Source organism: Haliaeetus albicilla, chromosome 8 (genome assembly GCF_947461875.1).
Source record: "Haliaeetus albicilla chromosome 8, bHalAlb1.1, whole genome shotgun sequence".
Classification (NCBI taxonomy): Eukaryota; Metazoa; Chordata; class Aves; order Accipitriformes; family Accipitridae; genus Haliaeetus; species Haliaeetus albicilla.
In genome coordinates this window covers 43,180,677-43,201,735 of record NC_091490.1, presented here as the reverse complement: position 1 = coordinate 43,201,735, position 21,059 = coordinate 43,180,677, and the positions used below count along the sequence as shown (strand labels likewise).

At 44.5% G+C, this 21,059-nt stretch overlaps 1 protein-coding gene across 4 annotated transcripts; it reads right to left on the bottom strand.

Annotated features, from left to right (window-relative positions):
- Nucleotides 1-582: 582 nt before the first annotated feature.
- On the bottom strand, nt 583-21,055 carry SLC25A42 (solute carrier family 25 member 42). 4 transcript variants are annotated; one of them, XM_069790444.1, is made up of 8 exons: nt 20,938-21,055; nt 12,022-12,144; nt 10,786-10,897; nt 8,426-8,451; nt 7,411-7,577; nt 6,643-6,759; nt 5,999-6,150; nt 583-5,600 (listed from the first exon to the last, which is right to left on the bottom strand). In XM_069790444.1, the coding sequence occupies exons 2-8, from the start codon at nt 12,103-12,105 to the stop codon at nt 5,275-5,277; spliced, it is 984 nt and encodes a 327-aa protein (XP_069646545.1). In that variant the 5' UTR covers nt 12,106-12,144; nt 20,938-21,055; the 3' UTR covers nt 583-5,274. The 4 variants fall into 4 exon arrangements, with proteins under 4 accessions (XP_069646545.1, XP_069646546.1, XP_009919030.1 ...); XM_069790445.1 differs by lacking the exon at nt 20,938-21,055 and adding an exon at nt 19,053-19,584; XM_009920728.2 differs by lacking the exon at nt 20,938-21,055 and adding an exon at nt 16,723-18,421.
- Between the last annotated feature and the right edge of the window lie 4 nt (nt 21,056-21,059).

Below are 21,059 nucleotides of genomic sequence, written 5' to 3'. Positions count from 1 at the left end.
CCTTGCAGAGAGCAGCAGCGGGCTACAGGGAGGTTTCTCCGGGAAGGCTGGACCTGCCCTCAGTGCTGAGACCTTCCTACCTTGCAAGGCAGTGCAGTGTCACATCCACACTGGACCCGAAATGCAGCTGAAAGCACCGAAACCCCCAAGAGCTGAGCAGGGCTGAGCAGCAGCCGGGGGTCCCCAACTTCGGGGAAGCAGCCGGGCCATGCCTAAGCCGACAGTGCCACCTGCTGCCATTGCACACCCGTCCCCGTCCCAGACTGCGGCACTGGGGACGGGGACAGCAGAGGCCTCCACAGGTTGTGAACCATCTCCAGGGTTGCTTTCCTTCCTTCAAGCTTCTCCCAACTTCCACACGAAGTCCTCTGTGTCAACCCGTGCGCTTTGGAAGGGGCTCCATGCGCAGGAGACTTGTGTGGTTGAGGACACGGTCAGCCCCACAAGAGGTACCCCCAGCCACAACCCTCCCCTCCCAGACACCCCCATGTTTAGTCCCTCAATAAATCCACCCAGATGTGCCAGGCCCCTCTCTCTTATGAGCGACGTACAGTAGGAGACACCCTCAGAGAGCCTGCAAAGTCAATTATAATTTTTTATTAAATATACATCCTCTCTTGGCACAAATCTTAAAATATATAAACATTATATAACAAAGTGTCTTCACTGCAATAAAATAGAACTCCAGATCCAAGAAAAGCAGTCAAAATTGACACACACGCATACACGCACACATTGATGGTGAGGACACATCTTGACAAAAGGCATTTAACAGTGTTTGTGCTAATATATGCATAGACCACACAGGCAGTGAACAGTGCTGGGAAACCCTGCATCACATGGCATTTAAGGGGGAGATGGGGGCAGCGGGAGGAATCAGCCCCTACAATAAAAAAGAAGGCTGTTTTGTAGGAAAGCCACCTCCTCCTCTGGCCCAGTCCAGGGAGGGAGGGTCCGTAACACATGCCCTGGCTCTCTGCAGAGGCCCAGTACCCAGTCAGGCACTGGGGAAACAGCATGGGAAGTATCCCACCGCATTTCCTCATCCTCCTGCCCACCCAGGACTGGTGCCAGACTCGCCACAGTGCTTCTGCTCAAAGTTTCCTTTCATGCCTCATCTGCTTTTGTGTTAAAGACACCAGAGGTGGAAGACGACAGTGCTTGAGTCCTTCTAAGCAGAAGGTGATAAGAAGTTAACAGAAGTACCACTATTTTTCCACAGAAGCTATGAAACTGCTTTCAGAGAACTCCCACGGAGTACCAATGCTACACCACACTACCCACCCCATGGCTTTCAGCGACATCATGCCTCGGGAGGCTGTGACTCCTCTCCTGATCCTTCCACCACAGTCCTGCCAACCACCAGCCGGCTCTTCGGCAGCTCTGCCTTCCCAGGGAACTGGCAGAGGTCTGCACAGGGCATGCAGGGCAAAAGGTTTGCAAGAAGCCAGCTCAGATCCCACCTCTCACATACTCAAGTTCCCTAACTGACCCTCTGAGCCTCCCAGAAGGACAAGCTCTCCCTGAGCTACTTACTCAGCAAGCAGCCACTTTCACAGAGTAAGTGGGCATCACATGGAGGTACCAAAAGAAGAAACGACAAGAAGCAGCAGCATTTCACAGCTTGTAAAGGAAAAGGTGCTAGGAGAAGTGAAGGTGCTAGGTGGGACAAGTAGTTCAAGAACCTTTCAAAAAAATCTTCTGCCCCATCATCTAGTGCCTTTAACTTCTTGTCCCCCCACACAAGCATCCCTGCCTGTGAGTGGGAAGCCTAGTTGGGCTGTTTGGGCATCGCTATCAAAGCTGCAATTTTGTCATTTTGGATGCATTTCATTGGACCTGATTTTCTTGAAGTGCTAGTGCGGGACTAAAGGTGCAGAAGCAGGAAGGGAGGGAGAGTAGACAAGAAAAAAAAAAGCACCAATCAATGTTTGGTGGTAATGCATTAAGGTACAATGAAAAACATGACTTTAAAATAAAAGCAAGGAATTTTAGAATAATAAAATGAAAAATTGGGGAATTTGTGGTAGTAAAGAAGTTCTAAAGAAAAGGACTGGAGAACATTCCAGTTAGACTTGTCTCCTTTTTCAGAGCTAAAGGCAATGGACCTTCTTGGCCAGCACACAGGCACCCTCCCTTTCCAAATCAGCATGCCCAAAACTCCTCGGGCACTCATTCCAGGCAGCAGAGAGATCTGGAATACGTCTCAATTCATGCAAAGATTAAGAGAAGGGAAGAGAACACTCTGTTTCTCCTTTTCTACATTCAAATCAGAGAAGAAAGAAAAAAGCTATTTAAAACAACCCAAAGCAATAACACACAGTTACTCTGAACACTTTTGCCCAAGAAACAAAAGCACCAAAACCATTACAGACTGAATTCAAAGATCTGTCTCTGAACAAACACTCAGCCTGCAAAACTTGGAAAAACGTGTTTGGCTAAAATTCCATTGAATTAAAATCAGGTGCAGCTGCTAATTAAGGAACAACTTATCTGAGCCCAATGCTTCCAAGTCTGGCTGTGCTTCAGGTCTTGTTTCTCAGAGTCCCCAGGCTCTAGATGAGCCGCCTGCACAGCACTTCGGCTGCAAGGTGGGCGATGCCAGGGTCAGCCAGCCAGAAGCTGTCTCCTCCACAGGCTTCCCGTTCATTTAATATACTAGCTGCACTCCTGATGTAGCAGAAGGTACCCTGTGCAGATCTGCCCTCCTGTTCAGTCCCAAACAAGAGGCTAGTCATCCAGTGTAAATCCTTTCTCAGTCAGGACCCAGGAGGAATTAAGCCACCTCTGTTGCCATAGGGGTTCAGTGATGCTCAACATCTCATAAGACAAGGTCTGCTGCGCTTGCCTCTGAGATGATCTACCGTACTGTGGAGCAAAGAAGCCCGCTCTAACTTGGATGCCACAGTTCAGCTTCCTCTCGTCTTCATATAGTACCCATCAGCTGTGCAGAAAGGACTGTGCTTTGAACTGGAAGCCTCCAAGCTGAGAGAGAACTTGGCATGGATTGTACACACAGTCAGACACACATACACGCACGTACGCACAGTCAACTGCTGACACACCTAGTTGCTGGTCTGTACCTCACTTTTGCGGTAGGATGGAACTGCCTTAGTATTTCTTCACTGGGCCAGACAAGATAAAGACAAGAGCAGAAGTAATTGGCTTCTCCATTGGAGAAAAGAAATCAGAGCTCTTGCAAAGGACTAAACAAAATTTCACCCAAACGAAGAGCTGATCATCTTCCATTAGCAATGGGAGCAAAAAAATATACAGAATTCATGGCTAGCCTCTCTAAAGACTCTTAAAACAACACCACCTAACATTAATTACAAGGTAAATCAGTGACTGCAGTCAAGTTTCGCAACGGAAATCATAATTTGTGGGCTTGGAGGCAGAAATTACTGAGGTTAATACCCTGCCCATCCACAACCACTAAAGTATGATCGATCCCACGTGTTCTGGGAACACCATGCATGCTAATACTTCAGTATGCTGGCTCTCTGCCATGTCCACAAAATGGAAGTGTAGGTGCTCAATTCCTAGGGAAATATTTGGCATTAGAAGCAAGTTATGCTCCAAAGAACAAGTGCAAAGACAAAAGAAAGGAGAAAGCTATTTCTACCAATTGTGCAATTACCTCCATTCCCATTAATAAAGCCATGACACAAGGCTCAAACTACAACAGCTAAAATACATACACCAGAAAAGGACAGCTTTTAAATTATGCCTTATTTTTCTTTTTACGTTATGGACTATGTCAGCTGGAAAGGGATTTTTAATCTTGGCTTATGTAATCTGATTCTCAGAGAAGTCTAAAGTTTGCTCTGACCTCTCTTGCACTCCAAATTTAATATAGGAATGGAACATAAAACAAAACCACCCCCAAATCTCCATTTCCCTGAAAACTGATTTGAAATAGAAACACTGAAAGGTAATTCACCATTCATTTTCAAATTGCAACTAGAAATGATTGGCACTATATATAATTTCTGAAGGGTCAATACTGGCTGTGGTGCCCGTCCTCCCAAGGACCCAGTTGGTCCAGAAGAACTCTAGGAATAAAAGCAAGTGGGCTTAGGTGTGGACTAATGAATGGAGGTGACACAATCTACACAGCAGGCACCAAAAGACAACAAAATTGTTCAGAAGCAGGGCCAGCAGCTTGAATCAACTACTAGGCTGTATTCACCAGACGTGAACAGCCTTTCAGGATAGCTAAGTCCACGTCACATGTGCGTCTTTGAGAAGTTTGTTCTTGCATCGTGCATAAAGCCACAACAATAATACTGAAGGATAAAACTGCTTAAATTTTAAGTATGTAACACTTCCTTTTCTAGTGCATCAACACTACAGTCTGCCAAATCCCTCAGAAAACGCTGCCTTTAAGACCATGACAACAATGGAAGGGTTTGGGTAGCCCGAAAGCATTACTGCAGTTCGATTCAATCCAGTTTGTGAATCCAGGCACAGCCCCTACTCAACAACACTGACAGCAAACATGAGAATTTGATTTACAAAACTGCTCAGAACTTTTGTCCCCTGCTGTCTACAGTCTTTGGTAATCTCAGAGGGACATTGCAAGCAAGGGATATTTTATGCAACTCAACACAGAAATGAGAAGAACATTTGAAAAAGGGCAGCATTTCCAGCCAGAGCTCACATTCAACTTCCAGAACAAAAGAAGCGACCTGGACCTGTTAAATCCTGCTGTGTCCTGTTTTATGGAAACCGATGCTTACAGGTCAGAGGAATGTGAAATTCCCTACAGACTAACTGGAATATTGCACTTGGCAGACCGCCTCCAGCTAACACATGTTCAGTAACTCTAAACTGCCTACCAGGAACAGCAGTCACTTCCCAGATTCAGGGGTTCACTCCAACAGCACCAAGTCCTCTCTTTCATCACGCACCACTTCATCTGCCCACAGAGACCAGGTGAGGAGCCAGCAGCAGCACATATTTGTTTGAGAGGCTCCACTCCTGGTATCAGACAGTAGAACAGAAGGGTGAGGCAGCTACTTTAGAGGACTCAGTTCTGCAGAATTGTAAGAAGAATTTTGTTTAGGAAAGAGTTAGTTTCAGGTTGAGGTTTCCAGATAACTCAGAGGCTCATGAAAAAGAAAAAAAAAAAATCAACAACAACAGAAAAAAACAAACAAGAAAGGTAAGTTCTCAGCTGCAGGAGAGCATGTACAAAGTGAGGGAAAGCTAGCATTGCTCTTTCTACACGTGTTGTACTTTTCCCCAGCAAGGACTGTGGGGATTAAGCTACTACCTTTCAACATTAGTGCTGTGCTGTAATTTACGGAGAAGGATCTGCGTCAGGTCAAAGGTTGTGAAGCTTATTCCCACTGCAATTGGACCTTTGACCCAGTTCATGCTGAGTCCTTTGTACAAGCCACGGATTAGTCCCTCTTCTCTTATAATCTCCTGCATGGTGAGAAGGATGGAACTGTACGTGTGTCCCATAACCCCTGCCGTCTGCATTCGTCGGCGAACCACATCCAGGGGGTAAGAAGCTGACTGGCCAATCAAGCCTGCACAGGCACCAAACAAAAGCCGCTCCGGAGGGGATGGCTGCAATTTCCCACTGTGATCTGGGAAAAAGAAAGCAGCAGAGTGTAGAAAGCTTCTTGTAATAAACACATGATTAAGGTCAAGTGGGCTGAGAGCCAAAGACAGTACTGAGTGCCAGAGCTCCTGAGATTTTGTTCCCAACTTGGTTGTTAGCTGACTTGGTATGTGACCAAGTCCTTCTGCACCCAGGACTCGCACCTTCTTGTTCCTCTGCAAGACAGAGATACTGCTTTTCTGCAGCTTGCCTTCTTCATAGTCTGGAATTGGAGAGACGGAGGCACAAGGCATCCTCCACAAGCACAGAACTTTGCAATTGGCTTCAAGGCCAGGAAAAGGACTTGTACCACTGAATTCAAACATCTCAAGTTGGCCAAAAGCCTACACCATTTCACTTGGAAGCAAACCAAGTTGCTTTTACCTGCATGTAGTTTCTTCAACGTCTCATAGGTGAAGAAGCTGAGCCCGGCATACGGAATCACTCCAAGGATGGTTGGTGTAAATCCCCTATACAATGTCTTTAATCCTTCCTCTCGGGATATTCGGATGAAGACATGAACAATATTGCTGTACCTAGCATGTGGACACAAGAAAACCAAATCTGTGCTGGTTAGTGACTGCACACACCAGTAGTATTTCCAACAGGGCTTTCTGAAGAATCAACAATTAAGTAATTCAGCTCTGAGCTCATCGAACAGCTCAGAAAGGATTTCAGAAGCCTGTCTGGAAATGGAGAAGCCAGTCACCAGCTCTCCTGTAGCCCTATCATAACAAGCTATCCTGTCTGTCAGATCTCTTCCGGAGGCATTGTGCCAGCTGGCCTCCTAAAGAACCAACACACAGGTTTTACTAGTGAGGTCTTTCAGTATCGATCTCCTTCCAGCCCCTGGACTAACCAGGGCTCTGGTCATTTAATCAGTGCTCAGACCCCAGCAGTAAGAGGTTTATTACACCAAAGGCTCTGAGCAAGAAGTGACCCAGAAAATGGGAATAAAGTCATCTGACCTTAAAAGAAAGTTCTGCATTTGTTCGTGGTGCTTGTACTTGCTTTTGTTAGGCACTTACATCTCCTTCGGCGTGACAGCCATTCGAGCACGGACCATATCCAAGGGGTAGGTTAACATGGCAGCCGTTGTGCCTGCCAGAGAGCCAGCAATGAATCGAGGAAAGGGTGTCAGCGCTCTAAAGTAAGGTGAGAGAAGAGACCAAACAGATCACCTGGAGATGGAAATACTATGTGGCTTTTGAGCATGGCTCTACTCTATCTGCTACTGAATCCCTTCCCTGCCTGTGTACTGAAGAGAGGTGGGTGGGTGGGGGTTGAAGCAGCTGTGGTTTGCCACAGCCGTTCAAGATGGAGGCTTAGAGAAAATCTCTGCTGAGGACAGCAAGCCTGACTTGGGGTGTCTCAGACACTACATGCCCAAGAGCAAGAGGCTCAGGCCACACGCACGGCTCAGATAACAGTGCAAGGCTGGGTCTTGTTGCTTCTCCTGCAAAGAAAAGCTCTTTGTTTTGCCTGCCCACTCTCAGCACAGGGAAGCGCTAACTCAATGTCTAGGCCACTTCTTGCTCACGCCTCTAGAAGACAGGGTCTTCTTCTCACAAAGATCTCCCCTGTGCAAGACTAGAAGCCCAGCCCTTTGCTTAGCCCCCTCACACACCCTGTTCTGTGAAGCCATCATGAGAGGGGCTGGCACAACTCTGTACCAACAGAGCTTTCAACTCAGCAGGCCTGCACAAAGCAGAGAAACGTGCTCCCTCCCTACCATCTATGGTCCCACAAACTGCTCCATCCTCCTCTGCAAGGATCAAAGCCACGCTGCATCTTACTTTCCCTGGAAGCCGTAGTAACTCCCCAGGAGCTGCTTGTACTCTTCGTGTGCACAGAACTGAATGGCGGCGTAAGGGATCACACGGACCATGGTGGCTGAGTTCCCCCGCCAGAGACTCCAGAAGCCTTCATTGAGGTAGGTGCGATAAATCAGCCTGTAGGCTTCCTGCAGGCAACGGATCAAAGGTCAGACAGGGAGATCATGATAAGAGGGAGTCCGAACAATAGAGGGGGAAAAGGTGACCCTATAGCTTAACCTCTCCAAATCCTCCTTCCCACCCCAAGCACAGTAAGCTGATATCAGCTGTTTATGCTCGCAATCGTGACTCCAGAATAAGACAACTAAAACATCTTCTCTGGGGAGATCAAATCAGATACGTTAGAGCGAAAAAGAACTGGAGTCAGGAAGACAGAGTTTTAGATTCAAGACATCTTCATTTTCCCTCTGAGGGTAAGGCACAGAGCTGGATTGCTGTTTGCACAAACCATTTCTCAACTCAAATTAATCTTCTTAGTATAAGACAGAAACATTTGGATTACACATATTAGCACAGCACACATGGAACAGCTGTAATGCACATGCAACAAAACATTCAGCAAGCCATGACAGCGATCAGCTCCCAAATTCAAATTTCCTATATACTCTGAAACAACTCCAATGGTGGTTGGGGGAAAGAAAGCAACCACTAGAGGAGAAGGCCTAACAAAACAAAGCCCTGAGCAATGCCACAACATTTACTGTCATGTCACAGGTGGAACCTGGAGTATGAACGAGGACTGAGGCCCCTCTGTGCTAGGCACTGGACAAAAACACGAACATGAAAGAGCACTGTCCTAAGAAGTATTATAAACAGTATGGTTTCCAGTCTTTCCCTCTATGCTCTTTCACTATGACTGCTGCTAATAAAACCCAAGCAAGAAAGTTAAATAAATACAAACAGAAGATGCTGTTAGGGCTATTACTACCATTAATCAAACACTTCAGGTCAACAGGAGAGAGACACATCACCTCACCTTGGCAGAAAATCTTTTTGAAGACACTAAAAAGAAAAAATGAGCATTAGGTCTTGCAATACATTTAGATGGATCAAATAAACCATACAGGCATTTTATCTAAGGGATAAAAATAGAAGCAAAAGAATTAATGCAAGAGAAAATTGAGATTTTTTCTAATAAACAAAGACTTTCCACAGGTAAGTGCTCCCAAATTCTCTTTAGCATATAAGTTCATTTTTCCATCTACTGTTATGAAAAAGCTCAGTTTGTGTCACGCTTCTTAAAGCACTAAAAATAAATGAATAAATAAAAAATTAAAAAAAAAATCAAAACTGCACCGACCACTTATTTTAGTAGAGCATTTCCATGCACAGGTTCCAAACTAATGCCAGAATCCAGCAAAGAACGGGTCTGTTTAGTGAGGCTCCACGCAAGAATGGTTTCATCCTAGCAAAACTCAAATGAACACTCAGTTTCTTTTCTTGCATCCATTCAAACTGACAGCATCTCTTTAACTATGTAATACACAAGGCATTTGGAAGCAAGATTTATTTGGCATACAGCAGCTCTGTTTTGTAACATTCCTACAGCAGGAAGGAAACCCAGGCTAAAACCCGAACAGCAACGCTAATGAAACATGGTTCCAATTAAGTGTCTATTGCAGTTTCTTTCAAACTCCTTTGAGACTTGTAACCTCTCAAGTGTATCAAACAATCACATGCAAATACATTTTCACCATGTTGCTCCTTTATGCAATTCAACACTTTTTTTTTTTTTTTTTTTAAGAAATAAAAACACCTCAATAACCAATTGCAGCTGGCTCTGCAATGGAAAAGAGCTCTTCTCCCTCTCCCACAGGAAAATTCTTCAGTCTCTAGTTCAAGGGACAACCTTCCTACACTCACATGACCCAAAGATGCTTCCCCTCTTCACAGAGAGGGAAGAGGCCCCAGAGTAAAAACCTTTAGGAGAGCAAGAGACTACGAAATCCATTAGATATTAAGGAGTTGGTCAGAACGGGCATGTTTTAATCATACCCTTTGCAGCGAGTTTAATGGGCCAAACCAAACAGGTCTTTTTATAAATGTAGGCCTATACAAATTAAAGGTGATTTATATGGACAGCTGTTGACTCACCCCAGTTCTGCTGTTTCCACCTCACCTCTGATCCTGACATTTCCAACCTTAGATGAACTACAGTGTTTGTTCTAGTGAGAAAGCACAGTGCGTACTCATTGCTGCACAAGCATCTGGTCACAGATGCAATCCCAGCCTGCAGCCAGCCCAGGCTTTAGCTCCCTACAGCTTGAACTCCCTGATCTATATCCCTGCTATTCCAGACCTCAGCCCCTGCTATGTTGAGAATGAAAATCATGTCAAATGAAAGTCAATTCAAAATTAAATCTCATCCAGGGATTAGATTAAACCTACCCAATTCATTTAATCTGGGATGTCAACCAGATTTAAAATTCTTGGCCTCACCAAATGTCTACTGTATTAACAGTCTGCACTATTCCCTTTGGGACAATTAGTGTAGCTGACAGTTCCGGCACTGAAACAGGGGAACTGAACAGAGCCCATGATGGGGCTAAATCCCAAATCCTACTAAACACATGAGAATTTTCTACTCCAATTAGACTCATTTAATTTTCAGTTACACACTTTACGGGTTCCAAAAAGGGCTTTTTAATACAAAGCTAGGTATGCCAGCTTCAATGCTTGTTTCAACTCTAACCAAAACAATTCAACTGCAATACAATGCAACTCTTAGTAGAAAAGACTGCATACATTTGAGCAGGCATAGCCTGGCATCCAGCCTTTAGCAAGAAACTCAAACAGCTCAATTACGTCCCTACAGTGTCACCACATCTCCTTATGTTGCTCCTTTCCCTTCCCCACCTTATTTCTCTAAACCGAACAGACACAGAAATCTGGAGTGTTAGCAATCATCCCCTCAAATGCTGCCTTTACAGTGCCTATTTACTCTGTACTCCAAAACTCTCCCGTACGTCACAGAACGCATGTGGCCAGCCAACGTTCATAAGCCACAGGCATCTATCTCTAACCAGCAATATGTGCGTCTGTGTTACACTGAAAAAGCAAAACTCTTGCTGACTACCATGAGACTTGGATCCAACAGTACGGGCCAGATGCACAGCTGATTGACACCTGCAATAATCCTACCAAGAATCAAACAATAGGTTTTTAGACTCAATTCATTGTGGTAACGTCACTATTCTGTCTGCATCCTGCCAGGTCTCTGCAGATTGAAGAAGGACAAAGCACTGGAGAACAGGCTGGCTGAACAGATCAGAGAAGCTGTTTTGGATTCTGCTAACAATAAAGTAAGAGCATTTTGCAAAAGCCAACAGGACTCACCTTGAAACATGATTTTTGTTCTATCCAGTGGAGCTACTGCAGTTTTAGCAACAGCACCAGCCAATGCACCAGACATCAGGGAGTTGAGTACTTTTTTTTTCTCCTGGTTATCCTGGAACAAAGCATTGTTTAGTATGACACAGTCAATCCTAAGCAAAAGTTGTAATATTTTTCCTTTGCTGCAGCGTTTACCCCCTCTTAAGGGCTTGGGTCGAAATTCTCTTCAAAATTTCAAGCACAGTAAATTCCTGGTCAGATCATGAAGCACAAAGATTAGACTTGTCTGCCAAGATGCAAAGTTCCAAGGTCTGCCACCTCTTACATGTACTGTTTTCTCCCTAATCAGATTTCTAAAAGCCAAGTCACTACCTCCTCATGGTTTAGGCACGTAGAGAGGCACGTTTCTTTCTTGCCCTTCTAGTAACACACAAGCCCTATTTCCACATTGTTCCCAAGATCCTAAGATTAAAACAAGACAGGTTTCCTACTATGATAAATGGAATGGAAGCATTTTTGTTATTGACATTCCTGCCACAGTTCATATTTATAAAGAAGCTATCTTCTCATTACACATGGACAGAAACCAAGTAAATGACTTGAAATCTAACACTGTAAAGGTTACGGACTGAAAGACAAGTCAAGACAAGGCTTAAGAATGTTAACTTTTGATATGCTTCTCATGAAGAGGAGTTAAGATTTTTATTTTTTCAGAATGTTTCACAATCAAAAAGTTAATGTTTATTACCAAAATACATGCTTCAGTTCAATTTTCCCTTTCAGCTTTGCCTGTCTGGTGCTAAATGCAAGGGCAGCCATGCAAGGCAGCACTGTGTGAACTTCAGCCAGAGTTTTGGTCCAAATTAGGCCAAGGTTCAGTGTCACCTTCTCTACCAGTGTTTCTAACAGGAGTCCAGCAACAGCAGCAAGAGCAGGGAAACCAAGACTTATGGCTCTCTTCCCAGCTCTGCCACTAAAGACATAACAAGACATAACCTTGAACTAGGAATGCAGCCCTGCCTGCCTGTCAGCTGTGAGCAATGCCCAGCCTCTTCCCAGAGGGCTGGAACTGCTTGGCCATCCTCAGAGAAAGCAGAAATTACAATTTTTCTGACTTGCACATACACTACAGCTCTTTCAGGACTCTGCAGCTCAAATCCCATTGAGATGCTTCCTTTGGTAGCCACGCAGCTCTTCTCTCAAACCTACTGCACATACCCAACAATCTCGTGCTCTTACCTCTGAAGGGAGATGAGTTGATGTAACTGGCTCCACATCCTGCCGTTTGAAATCCACTTGACCTTCTCTCACACCATTACCCATACCAGTTGCACTTACAAGTGGGCAGAAGAGCTACAGCTCCTAAATTGAAAACAAGAACAAAGCAAGAGTTAGTGTCAAAAGTAGGAAATACGCAGGTAGTAAAAACCTTGTACAGGAAGGAAGAGCGACCTACTCCCAGGCCCATTTTCAGTAGGAAAACCCCCCTTCCAAGCTCCCAGATGAAGAGCATTTCCAGGATCCTAGCGCCATTTCCTTCCTTTAAGGTGCAAGCATATGGGGGGGGTACTTTGGTGCTATATAAAAACTGTGTCAATCATATTCACTCTTTTCAGCCCACAAGGAACCCAGCTGCAAGTTACAACATCAAAATATCCATAGTTTCTAGACAGAAGAATCGGATCCTCTTCCATTGCTTACAGTGAGGATTTTGGTTGCTACTCAGTTTGCTTGCTGAGCATCTAGATATTGGAGAAGGCATACAGAAATTTAAAACCCAGCCCTGGAAAATGGAAAAAATAGTCACAGCAGTAAGTCCCAAAGCCTGCCATAAGCAATTGGAGGTTATTTTAAGAAACAGATAGATCCAATGCCTCACACGTGCCATAAAAGCTATTTTGATGATGCTAGTGATTTGACAAAGCAGCATATCAGTGATTTCAGAACTCCCTTTCTTCACGGTTGCAATGCACACGTGCTTGTAGCTAGTGAATCAGTGCAGTTTGCACAGATGTTTCTTGCTGTGATACATGCTCTCACTTGCCACATGAAAGGCAAGGTCAGTCTAACCTTAGCTGCAGAGTATAAATGCAGAGATAATGCTTTAAGTAGAAGCTATCACTTTAGCATCTAACTTTCTAATATTTCTGCTTTTTATGATGCAATTTTTTCATCCTTAAGTATGCAGAAATGAAAGAGCTAAAGTTTGAAAAACTTGAGTTAACACAGAAAGGTAGCCTCTCAGAGGCTTGAGTCTATTCACAAATGAGGTGTGTAACTCCAAAGATCAGTTTTCTAAGCAACAAGCCTGCTCAAATAGCTGCTTTTCCATTCTGTTAGCTTCCTTTCAAGGAATGTGGTATTAGGAAACTTGAATTCCCAAATTGCTCCCCCATTCTGCCACAGCCTTCTCATGTGTACTCCAGCAAGTTACTTCACCTCTGCCCATCTCTGATGCCTAGGAAACCTCAGGCACAACAACCTGATTACTTGGAAAGACCATCTTAAGACTATTTTTTTTCCCCCTTTTTAACAATCTCTAGATATTACATGCTTGTCAGCACCTTTCATACTTGCTGACCTATTTTTTTTTTCCCCACATTGCTCTCATAAATTAGTGCCAGACTTCACTTTCAAAACCCCTTGGTTGCAGCAGAGATATTAACGCAAAGCCAGAGACAGATCAGCCTTGTCTGTATTCGTGCATGACCAATTTGTGATGATGAAGCTATGCACGACCCGTGCACTCAGTCCAAAGGAGGACAAACACACCTGGGTATCTTTAATGCCAGACATCACTTGCTAGAGCTTTGGGAAGACGCATATCAATGCATTTACAACTCCTGAGGGTGTTTTCGAAAAGAGGAGATCGCAGGATGTTGCTCAGAGTAATAACTCAAAATTTTAATGAAAGATAACATCTGATAGACTAAAGCACAACCTAAACAGCATCAATGTTTGCACTTGAAAAGTTTTATCACGGAAGCTTGGTCACATCAGACCATGTGAACAAAAACTCCTGTAAGGATCAAGACCAAAGATGATTCATAACACTATGGAGCAGAGCACTTCATTAAATTATTCTGAAGAACACAGACTGTTGATTATTTCTAATTACTATCTGTAGCTACCTCCTTTCCTTCTTATCTCACGTACCTGGAAAATATATTGTAAAACAATGCCTTTCAGCAAAAGCAGAAAAGAAATCACAGGTAGAGATGATATCCCTAGCTGTTTCAAATAAAGAAATGTAGGTCACAATATCAGATTTATCTCTACCAAAAATAAACCCGCAAAAATAGAAATGGTGCTAAAGAGCTTAAGAATGCAATACGCAACTTTATTTTAAAACATGATTTTGAAAGATGATTGAGAAAGAGATGACTAAGGAAATTTTAAAAACTAAACTGATGTTATTAAGCCTGGACTTATTTTAGAACACGCACATGCATAAAGATGATATCCATTTACTCAACAATATTCTCTTTGATTCTATTCAGACAAGTTCTTTTTTTATTTTCAGTGCCCAATGCCCTGATCTTACAAACACCTGTCTATATGCTCAGTTTTACACATTAAAACTGCCCACATGCTCTACATAAATGTAGGCTCTAAACTTGCAGAGGCTTAAATGTAAAAATAGCATTTATTATTTTTATTCACATTTGCTCGCTGCAAAGCAATGCAGCTGTATTTTATTTTGGAGCTGGGCTGGATTCTGACGTCAGTTAAGTTATTAACTGAATTCTGGCTGTTATGACCAATAACGCACATTGGAGCCACAGAGAACAAAGCTTTGCTTTAAAGTTTCAGTGTGAATTTGTAGTGCCTGGCCATTAGAAGCCAGATATTATTTTGCATATACAGCAATCTGACTCGCTTATTAAGTAATCTACTGAAACCCAACATGGAGCAGCTGGATATTTTTTAAATCCTTGTATTTTGTATAGCTCCGTACACAGTCATTACTTATGTTTACAAAGCCATAGGAAACAAGAAAATAGCTGCGGATTAAATTTATTTTTTTATAAAACACTTCTGTGTTATTTATGTTGTAGTTACGCAAGTCCTTGTCACACATCTGGATCCAGAGTCCTCAGTACTACATGCTGTAGAGCAAGCCATTCCCCTAAGAGAATATATAATCAGAAAGCAAAAATGCTGGTGAAGGCAAGTTCAAAAGTTAAAGAGGTTTAATGAGTAACATACACTGTGCTTTCACAACAAAATTCACCACAGTTTATTGAAAGTACAATGCACTTACTCCGGCATCCAGTTTGAACTCCATTGTAAAACACTGCCTGTAACTTAGGCTAATTCACAGACAAAGATTATTTACCAAATTGCGAAACAGAGAAGCTCAGGCCCTTCGTTTCTGGCAGTGGCATCTTAGACAAACTGATGAAGTTAGCTGCAATAGTCTGTTTTGTGATGGTCCTTTGAGCCCTGGGCCTCTTTCTAGGTATCCTGCCTGTGTTCTAGCAATTGCAGAAACATCTGTGCGCTAAAACAAGTTTCCTTCCCTGCATACCAGGAGATGCACAGAGTATGCTCTGCACATTAAAAACTAGAGCATTGTTAGTCTTTCCCTTCCATTCTCCCAGCCCTCTCTAGCGGCACTTAATGAATACCTGAGCAAGTTCAATCAAGCTGTCAAATTGACTCTCTGACAAGTTAGACATTCTGCTTTTCTTGGTGGTGATTTTGATTAAAAGGACAGGCGAGACAGAATCAAGTTATTCAGATGATAAAAGCAACCTACTAGGAAGAATGTCTTACAGGCAGGTGCCAGTTCATTGCCCAGAGGGGGGTGGGGGTGCAGAGAAAAAAACCAGCTCTAGCTGTCCAAGCCACTCGTGAATCCAACCGTGATGCTATATTTCAGCTATTTTATTTGCACATATTTTAAATTACAGTCTTAAGATAATTAGTTCCTCAGCAGAAGAGCCAATGAGTTTCAGCGACCAGCATCACAACTAAGAAGTACAAATGCTCCAGTTAGAGTGTGTACAATTAAAGTCACATTGCTAAAGGCTTGCAGACTACTATACATTTCCATTTTTCAAAATTAAACCTTATTTAAAGGTTTCAGTTCACATCATTACAGCACAACCTGCCTGAAATCCCTCCTTTTTGTATTTTACCAGCTACACACATGCTTTCCTATGGCAGATTAACACCACCAACTTCCAGGAGCTGCAGGAAGGAGGGAGGGAGGAGATCTGGATTTTGCACAAAAAACTCACAGCTGGTGGAGGCAGAAATCACACTGCCCATCCTCTCCAGGCTTCACTAACATCCTAACCACTCCCATTCAGCCAACACCTAGGCAGACCCGAAACTACCTATTCATAGCAAAATACCTTAACTACAAAACCAGACCTAGTCATTACACTTTTCACATTACAACCTAGTCAGAAAACAGGAGAAGCCTGGGCATCCAGCCCAGAGACTGGCTTGCAACGTGTCATTACCAAAAAACATGTTTGTCTGATACTCTCCAGTGGAATTTAGACCTGTCACAAAACACTAAGATTTCTGAAAGAATATCATCTATCCAGCCAGAACAGCAGATACGCTGCAAAGCAAACAGTCAGCACCATGAGCTATCTGAATCCAATGGCAGCGATTTGCTAGGAAATGTTTGCTTTTTCCTTGGACAAGCCCAGTAGTAACTATAAAAGTAGTTTAGAGCCCTGGACATGGGAGTGCCCTGACAGGTAATGGCAAAATCACACAGTTTCAGCAGGCCAGAGCTGCTATGACTTGATGTCCACAAAATGCACTGTATTTATAAGATAGGCAGAAGAAACTTAGTCCTGCTATCCACTTCTCTCTGATCACTACCAAAAATGAGGAGACAAAACAAGGCACATACAGGAACTTAGAAGGCTTTTTATTCAATAATTGGGGGTTGTGTACAGCACCCACCATACTTACCGCTCACAGACATTACTGTTGCACAAACTTGGATGAAGTCACAGTTCAGCTCTGGGGCAGAATTTCAATTTCATTCAGGTAAAGCCACTTGTATAACTCCACTCAGATATGCCAGCTTCCCTCATTATTCAACAGCTATCCAGTTCCTAATTCTTCTTTTTTCATTTTATTATGTTGTTAACATCACTAATGAAAGCGTATAATTAAATTAGGAAAAAAGAAAACCAAGAGAGTTCCTGCAGAAATTTTCACACATTTTCCCAGGCAGGCTGAAGTTAAACAGTACCCAGGGAAGTTACTCAATTAGATTTCCTTCAATTGTTATTGTTAAACTGAGCAATTGAGCCTGACAGAGAGAGAAATGTGGTAAGAGCAGAGATTACTGCAGCCTTAAATTCACCCTTGGAGCAAAAGCATCACAGAAAATAGGGCTGAAACACTCAGAACGGAGGGATGAACTATAACTAGATGGCCCCTTGAGGTCCATCTTTGCCTTCCAGTTTGATTAAGCCATTAAAAATCAAAAACAGATACGCCCTGAAGACTCAACTCTCTTCAGTCACATTCATCTTTTAGTTGCATACAGATCTGATCCCAAAACATTAGCTATGAATAGTGCATTGCACTTCTTCCTTTAAAGGTCTGTACAGAAACTGTTAGCATGATTTGAAAGAATCATTGACTAAAAGACTCACTAAATTACAGTATCTGGAAGAGCTTAATTTTTTTTACATGCTTTCTTAGCTCCAAAGCACAAAATAAATGCTCCTCCTGCCTCCCTCAGCCAGATATAACTCAACTCTGCCAATAAAACTGAGCATAAATTCTTTGCATGGTTTTAGATTATCTGACATAAGCCAGCTGTTGAACACTGAGAAATGGTTAAATCTAAACCTCTGCTAGCAAAGCCAGCTGTATTATTCAGAGGAGTCCAGGAGAGTTGCATTTTGAACGAAGCTTGGAAGGCAGGCATGAGCCACAGAGAAAATCTTGGCAAGAAAAAGAACCAGTGCTTCATTCTTCGGTTGCTAAAAGACGACTGTTGCTGGGAACACCTCAACTATGCTTTCCACAGCCAAAAACTGAAGACCAGTTCTTATCTGCAAGACAGACAACAGCTTTATCTGAGGGAGAACAGAGCACTTAAACAAGGAGACTGAATCAAAGGGGCCCTCTGCTGAACCCACTCCATTTATCAGACAGGAATCACCTTCCTTCAGGAACAGAAGGCAGAAAACCAAACAAATCAACAACCACACACACAAAACCCCAAGCATCCTCCCAGCTTGAATACTCCTCTCAAAAATTATTTCTCAATGGTAGTATCAAAGAAATGACAGTAAAATATTATATATGACCTCTTGGTCAGCAGCCCTGCTGCAGGCCCATGCAAATACCAGCTTTCCCATCAGTGGATCCTGGATATATTCACCTGAATGTCACCACAGGCACACACGAGATCCCAAAGTGACAGATCCCAGCACAGGTGAAATTTTTTAATTCAAACTGAGATTATTTGGAATACAAGCAACCCCCAGTCAATACATGAGCAATCTTTGCCAGGAACTATTTCATCACAGTAACGGATAATTACAATCTCTGCTTTAAGAGCCCAGCAGTTTCAATTGCTATGAAAAAAAGGAGAATAAAGAACTAAAATCTTCCATCATTAAGCAGAACGACCCACAAGCGTGCCAAGCAGGTGTCATTTCCTAACGGCAATGCTTTCCATATTGACTGTGCAGGGTCATGGTAGACTGCCAGTTACCCACCCCACTGCCTGTTGTAGTCACTCTAAATTGTACAAAAATTAATGCAAAGTTAAGCATCAACTCTGCTTAGCCAAAGCGTTACAGATTCCAATTAACTTTGATTACCTTATAGTAACACAGGCCTAGCAGCACTAACAGATGACACAGACACACCTTCACCATTAACTGCACAACAGCAAGAAGTAGCAGATTTAAAGCACAACTAGAGAGCAAAGAACCCCTCCAATACTCCTTTATTTTGTGACCTGGAGTAAGCTGCATTTCAGTTCACCTTTCTGTACAAGACAAAACATAATGCCCCTTTGTAAGACAGCTACCAGGAATACTTGTATATCACCTGGAAAACAGAGAACAGCACTGCAGCATGAAGTATTGGTACCAGTTTCACACAAGGAAGGTACAAACCTGAATGCATCTTCCTACAATTAGCAGCAAAGTCAATAGAAGAAAGTTATTCCTGGTTCCTGAGCTTTTTTCTAATAGCAAACCTGTCTGACCTGTACCAAGCCCTTCTGTTTCACCAGGTAACCGCACACTCAATGCTGCATTGGTACTCACGTTTTAATGCAACCTCTTGAAGCAAAGTTTAACATGCCAGATATGCCTGAAACACCCACTTGCAGTGGGGACTGCCTAAGTTGGTGTACTAGCTATAGCTGCAGGTCAAGCAAAAAAAAATTATTGCAGCTTCTGACTCTACTGCTGGGCTATCCAGAGCTAAAATTCCCCTGCCTGAAGCAATCATTGGGGCCAGAGAGCTCCTGCTGAAATCCAACACCAAGGACAGTCCCAGTCCGCCCCCTCCACAGCAGCTCTCCTCAGGACCGACATTCAGAAGTCCTAAACAATGATTTTGACTTGCTGGGGGAAAGAAAAATAAGTGTTGAGCATCCATCGCTCTAGCGGGATGTAAAGATGCTCAGAGTTACCTAGAATCCAGCCCCCGGTGTTTTAGACACCCTATCACACGACTATTTTTAAAGACATTCACCCACAGGTTGTTGGTATGATTATACCAACCCTCTAGTACACTTATTATACAGTCTCTCTTCCCTCAGCCATTTTCCAACACCCACAGACATCTCTTCTGTTCCTTTACACACACACCCTTCTCCCAAACTAGAGTCATTTAAAAACCAGAATGTTTTCAAAACACTCTAAATTCATCAAACCACAGAAAAACATTGGAGGAGTGCACAACCTCCAGAAAAAGCTTTGCAGTTAATGTGACCGTGATGCGTAAGAACCCAACACAAAAAAGAGCCAAGTGACAGCAGATTCCAAATCCACTCTATGCAGTTTGCTAAATTAACAGCCAACAGGAAAAACACAGTCAACAAACGCAAACACATCTTCAGCTCCTCCAAACTTCAGGGGAGTGCAGGTTTAAGGCCAACAAAGCAACTGCAGCACCAACTGCTACGCCTGTGGTACAGCGAGCTACGCGTTTGCATGCAGCAGAGAAGGTGGCACAGCGTTTATTAACCCTGCACAATCATTCCCAACGTTTTCCATGTGTCTTTTTACGTTACAATTTAAACCCTATCCGAGGCGCTTCTTCCATTTCCATGTTTGAAGGCAAAGCAGGGAAGTCACCCCTGCTCTGCAACTTTTTGCTTACGCTGAACTAGGATAGAAGCAGAAGACATGGAGAGCGTAGCATTTAATGCCTTCCACGCCCTCTGGTACGTACCCCTCAGCAGAGAAACACAAGCTTGCCTCATTCTCAGGTTCACACCAACTTAAAAACCAAAACAAAGCAAGAAAATCACACCTCGCATCGAAGCGCGCATCTGGGGACTCGCACTCATCTGAGCCCAGCTTGACCAACAGACTTTGAAGGGAAGAAGCAGCCTGATGGGCTTGACACAGACACCGGCCTCACCCCCGAGGAGCGGGACAGGCAGGCGAGGCAGGAGGCAGGCGGGGGGGGCAGAAGCAGGCAAGAGGAGCAGCGGGACAGGTTGGCAAGGTGGAAGGACAGGCAGGTGGTGAGGCAAGACGGCCAGCGCGGCGGGAAGAAGGCAGGCAGGGGCCGGGAAGGCAGCCTGCGGGCAGCCGGGCAGCGCGACCCGGGGTCGGGCTGGGCCTCCGGCGCGGTGCCGCAGCTCGGCGGTGACCACGGTTAAGGCCGACACCGTTCCGCTGCGGCGCGGCTCCAGCCGCTCCCCCGGATTCCCGGGCGAGAAGGGGACGGCGAAACCCGGCCGGAGAGAGCCAAGAGCCCCACCGGGACAACACGGAGAGAGACCGGGGGGGGGGGGGACACGAAGCGGCGGTGACCCCCGCGGGGGGCCGCGGCAATGTCACCCGGCCCCGCGCGCCGCCACACGGTCCCGGGGCCTCCCGGCCCTCAGGAGCGAGGCCACGGCGATGGTGCGCCCAGGTCCCTGTCAGCGCCCGCCGACGGGGCGTGAGGGGCCCGGGGCCGGCCCGCACTCACCGGCTCGGCTCCGCTCCGCGCTCGGCGCCGCCTCAGCCGCTGTCTCCCCCGCGGCCGCCAGGCCTCCCCCTCCCCCGCTGCGGCCGCCGTGAGGCGGGGCCTACCCTAACGGACGACCAATA

What these genes read in the sequence shown, in the direction of transcription:
- SLC25A42 (XM_069790444.1), bottom strand. Translation starts at nt 12,105, where the DNA reads ATGGGTAATGGTGTGAGAGAAGGTCAAGTGGATTTCAAACGGCAGGAT. An exon ending in CAAAAAGATTTTCTGCCAAG is followed by an intron (nt 7,578 to 8,425) that starts GTGAGGTGATGT and finishes CGTTGCCTGCAG; the next exon opens with GAAGCCTACAGGCTGATTTA. An exon ending in GCTGTCACGCCGAAGGAGAT is followed by an intron (nt 6,151 to 6,642) that starts GTAAGTGCCTAA and finishes TCCACATGCTAG; the next exon opens with GTACAGCAATATTGTTCATG.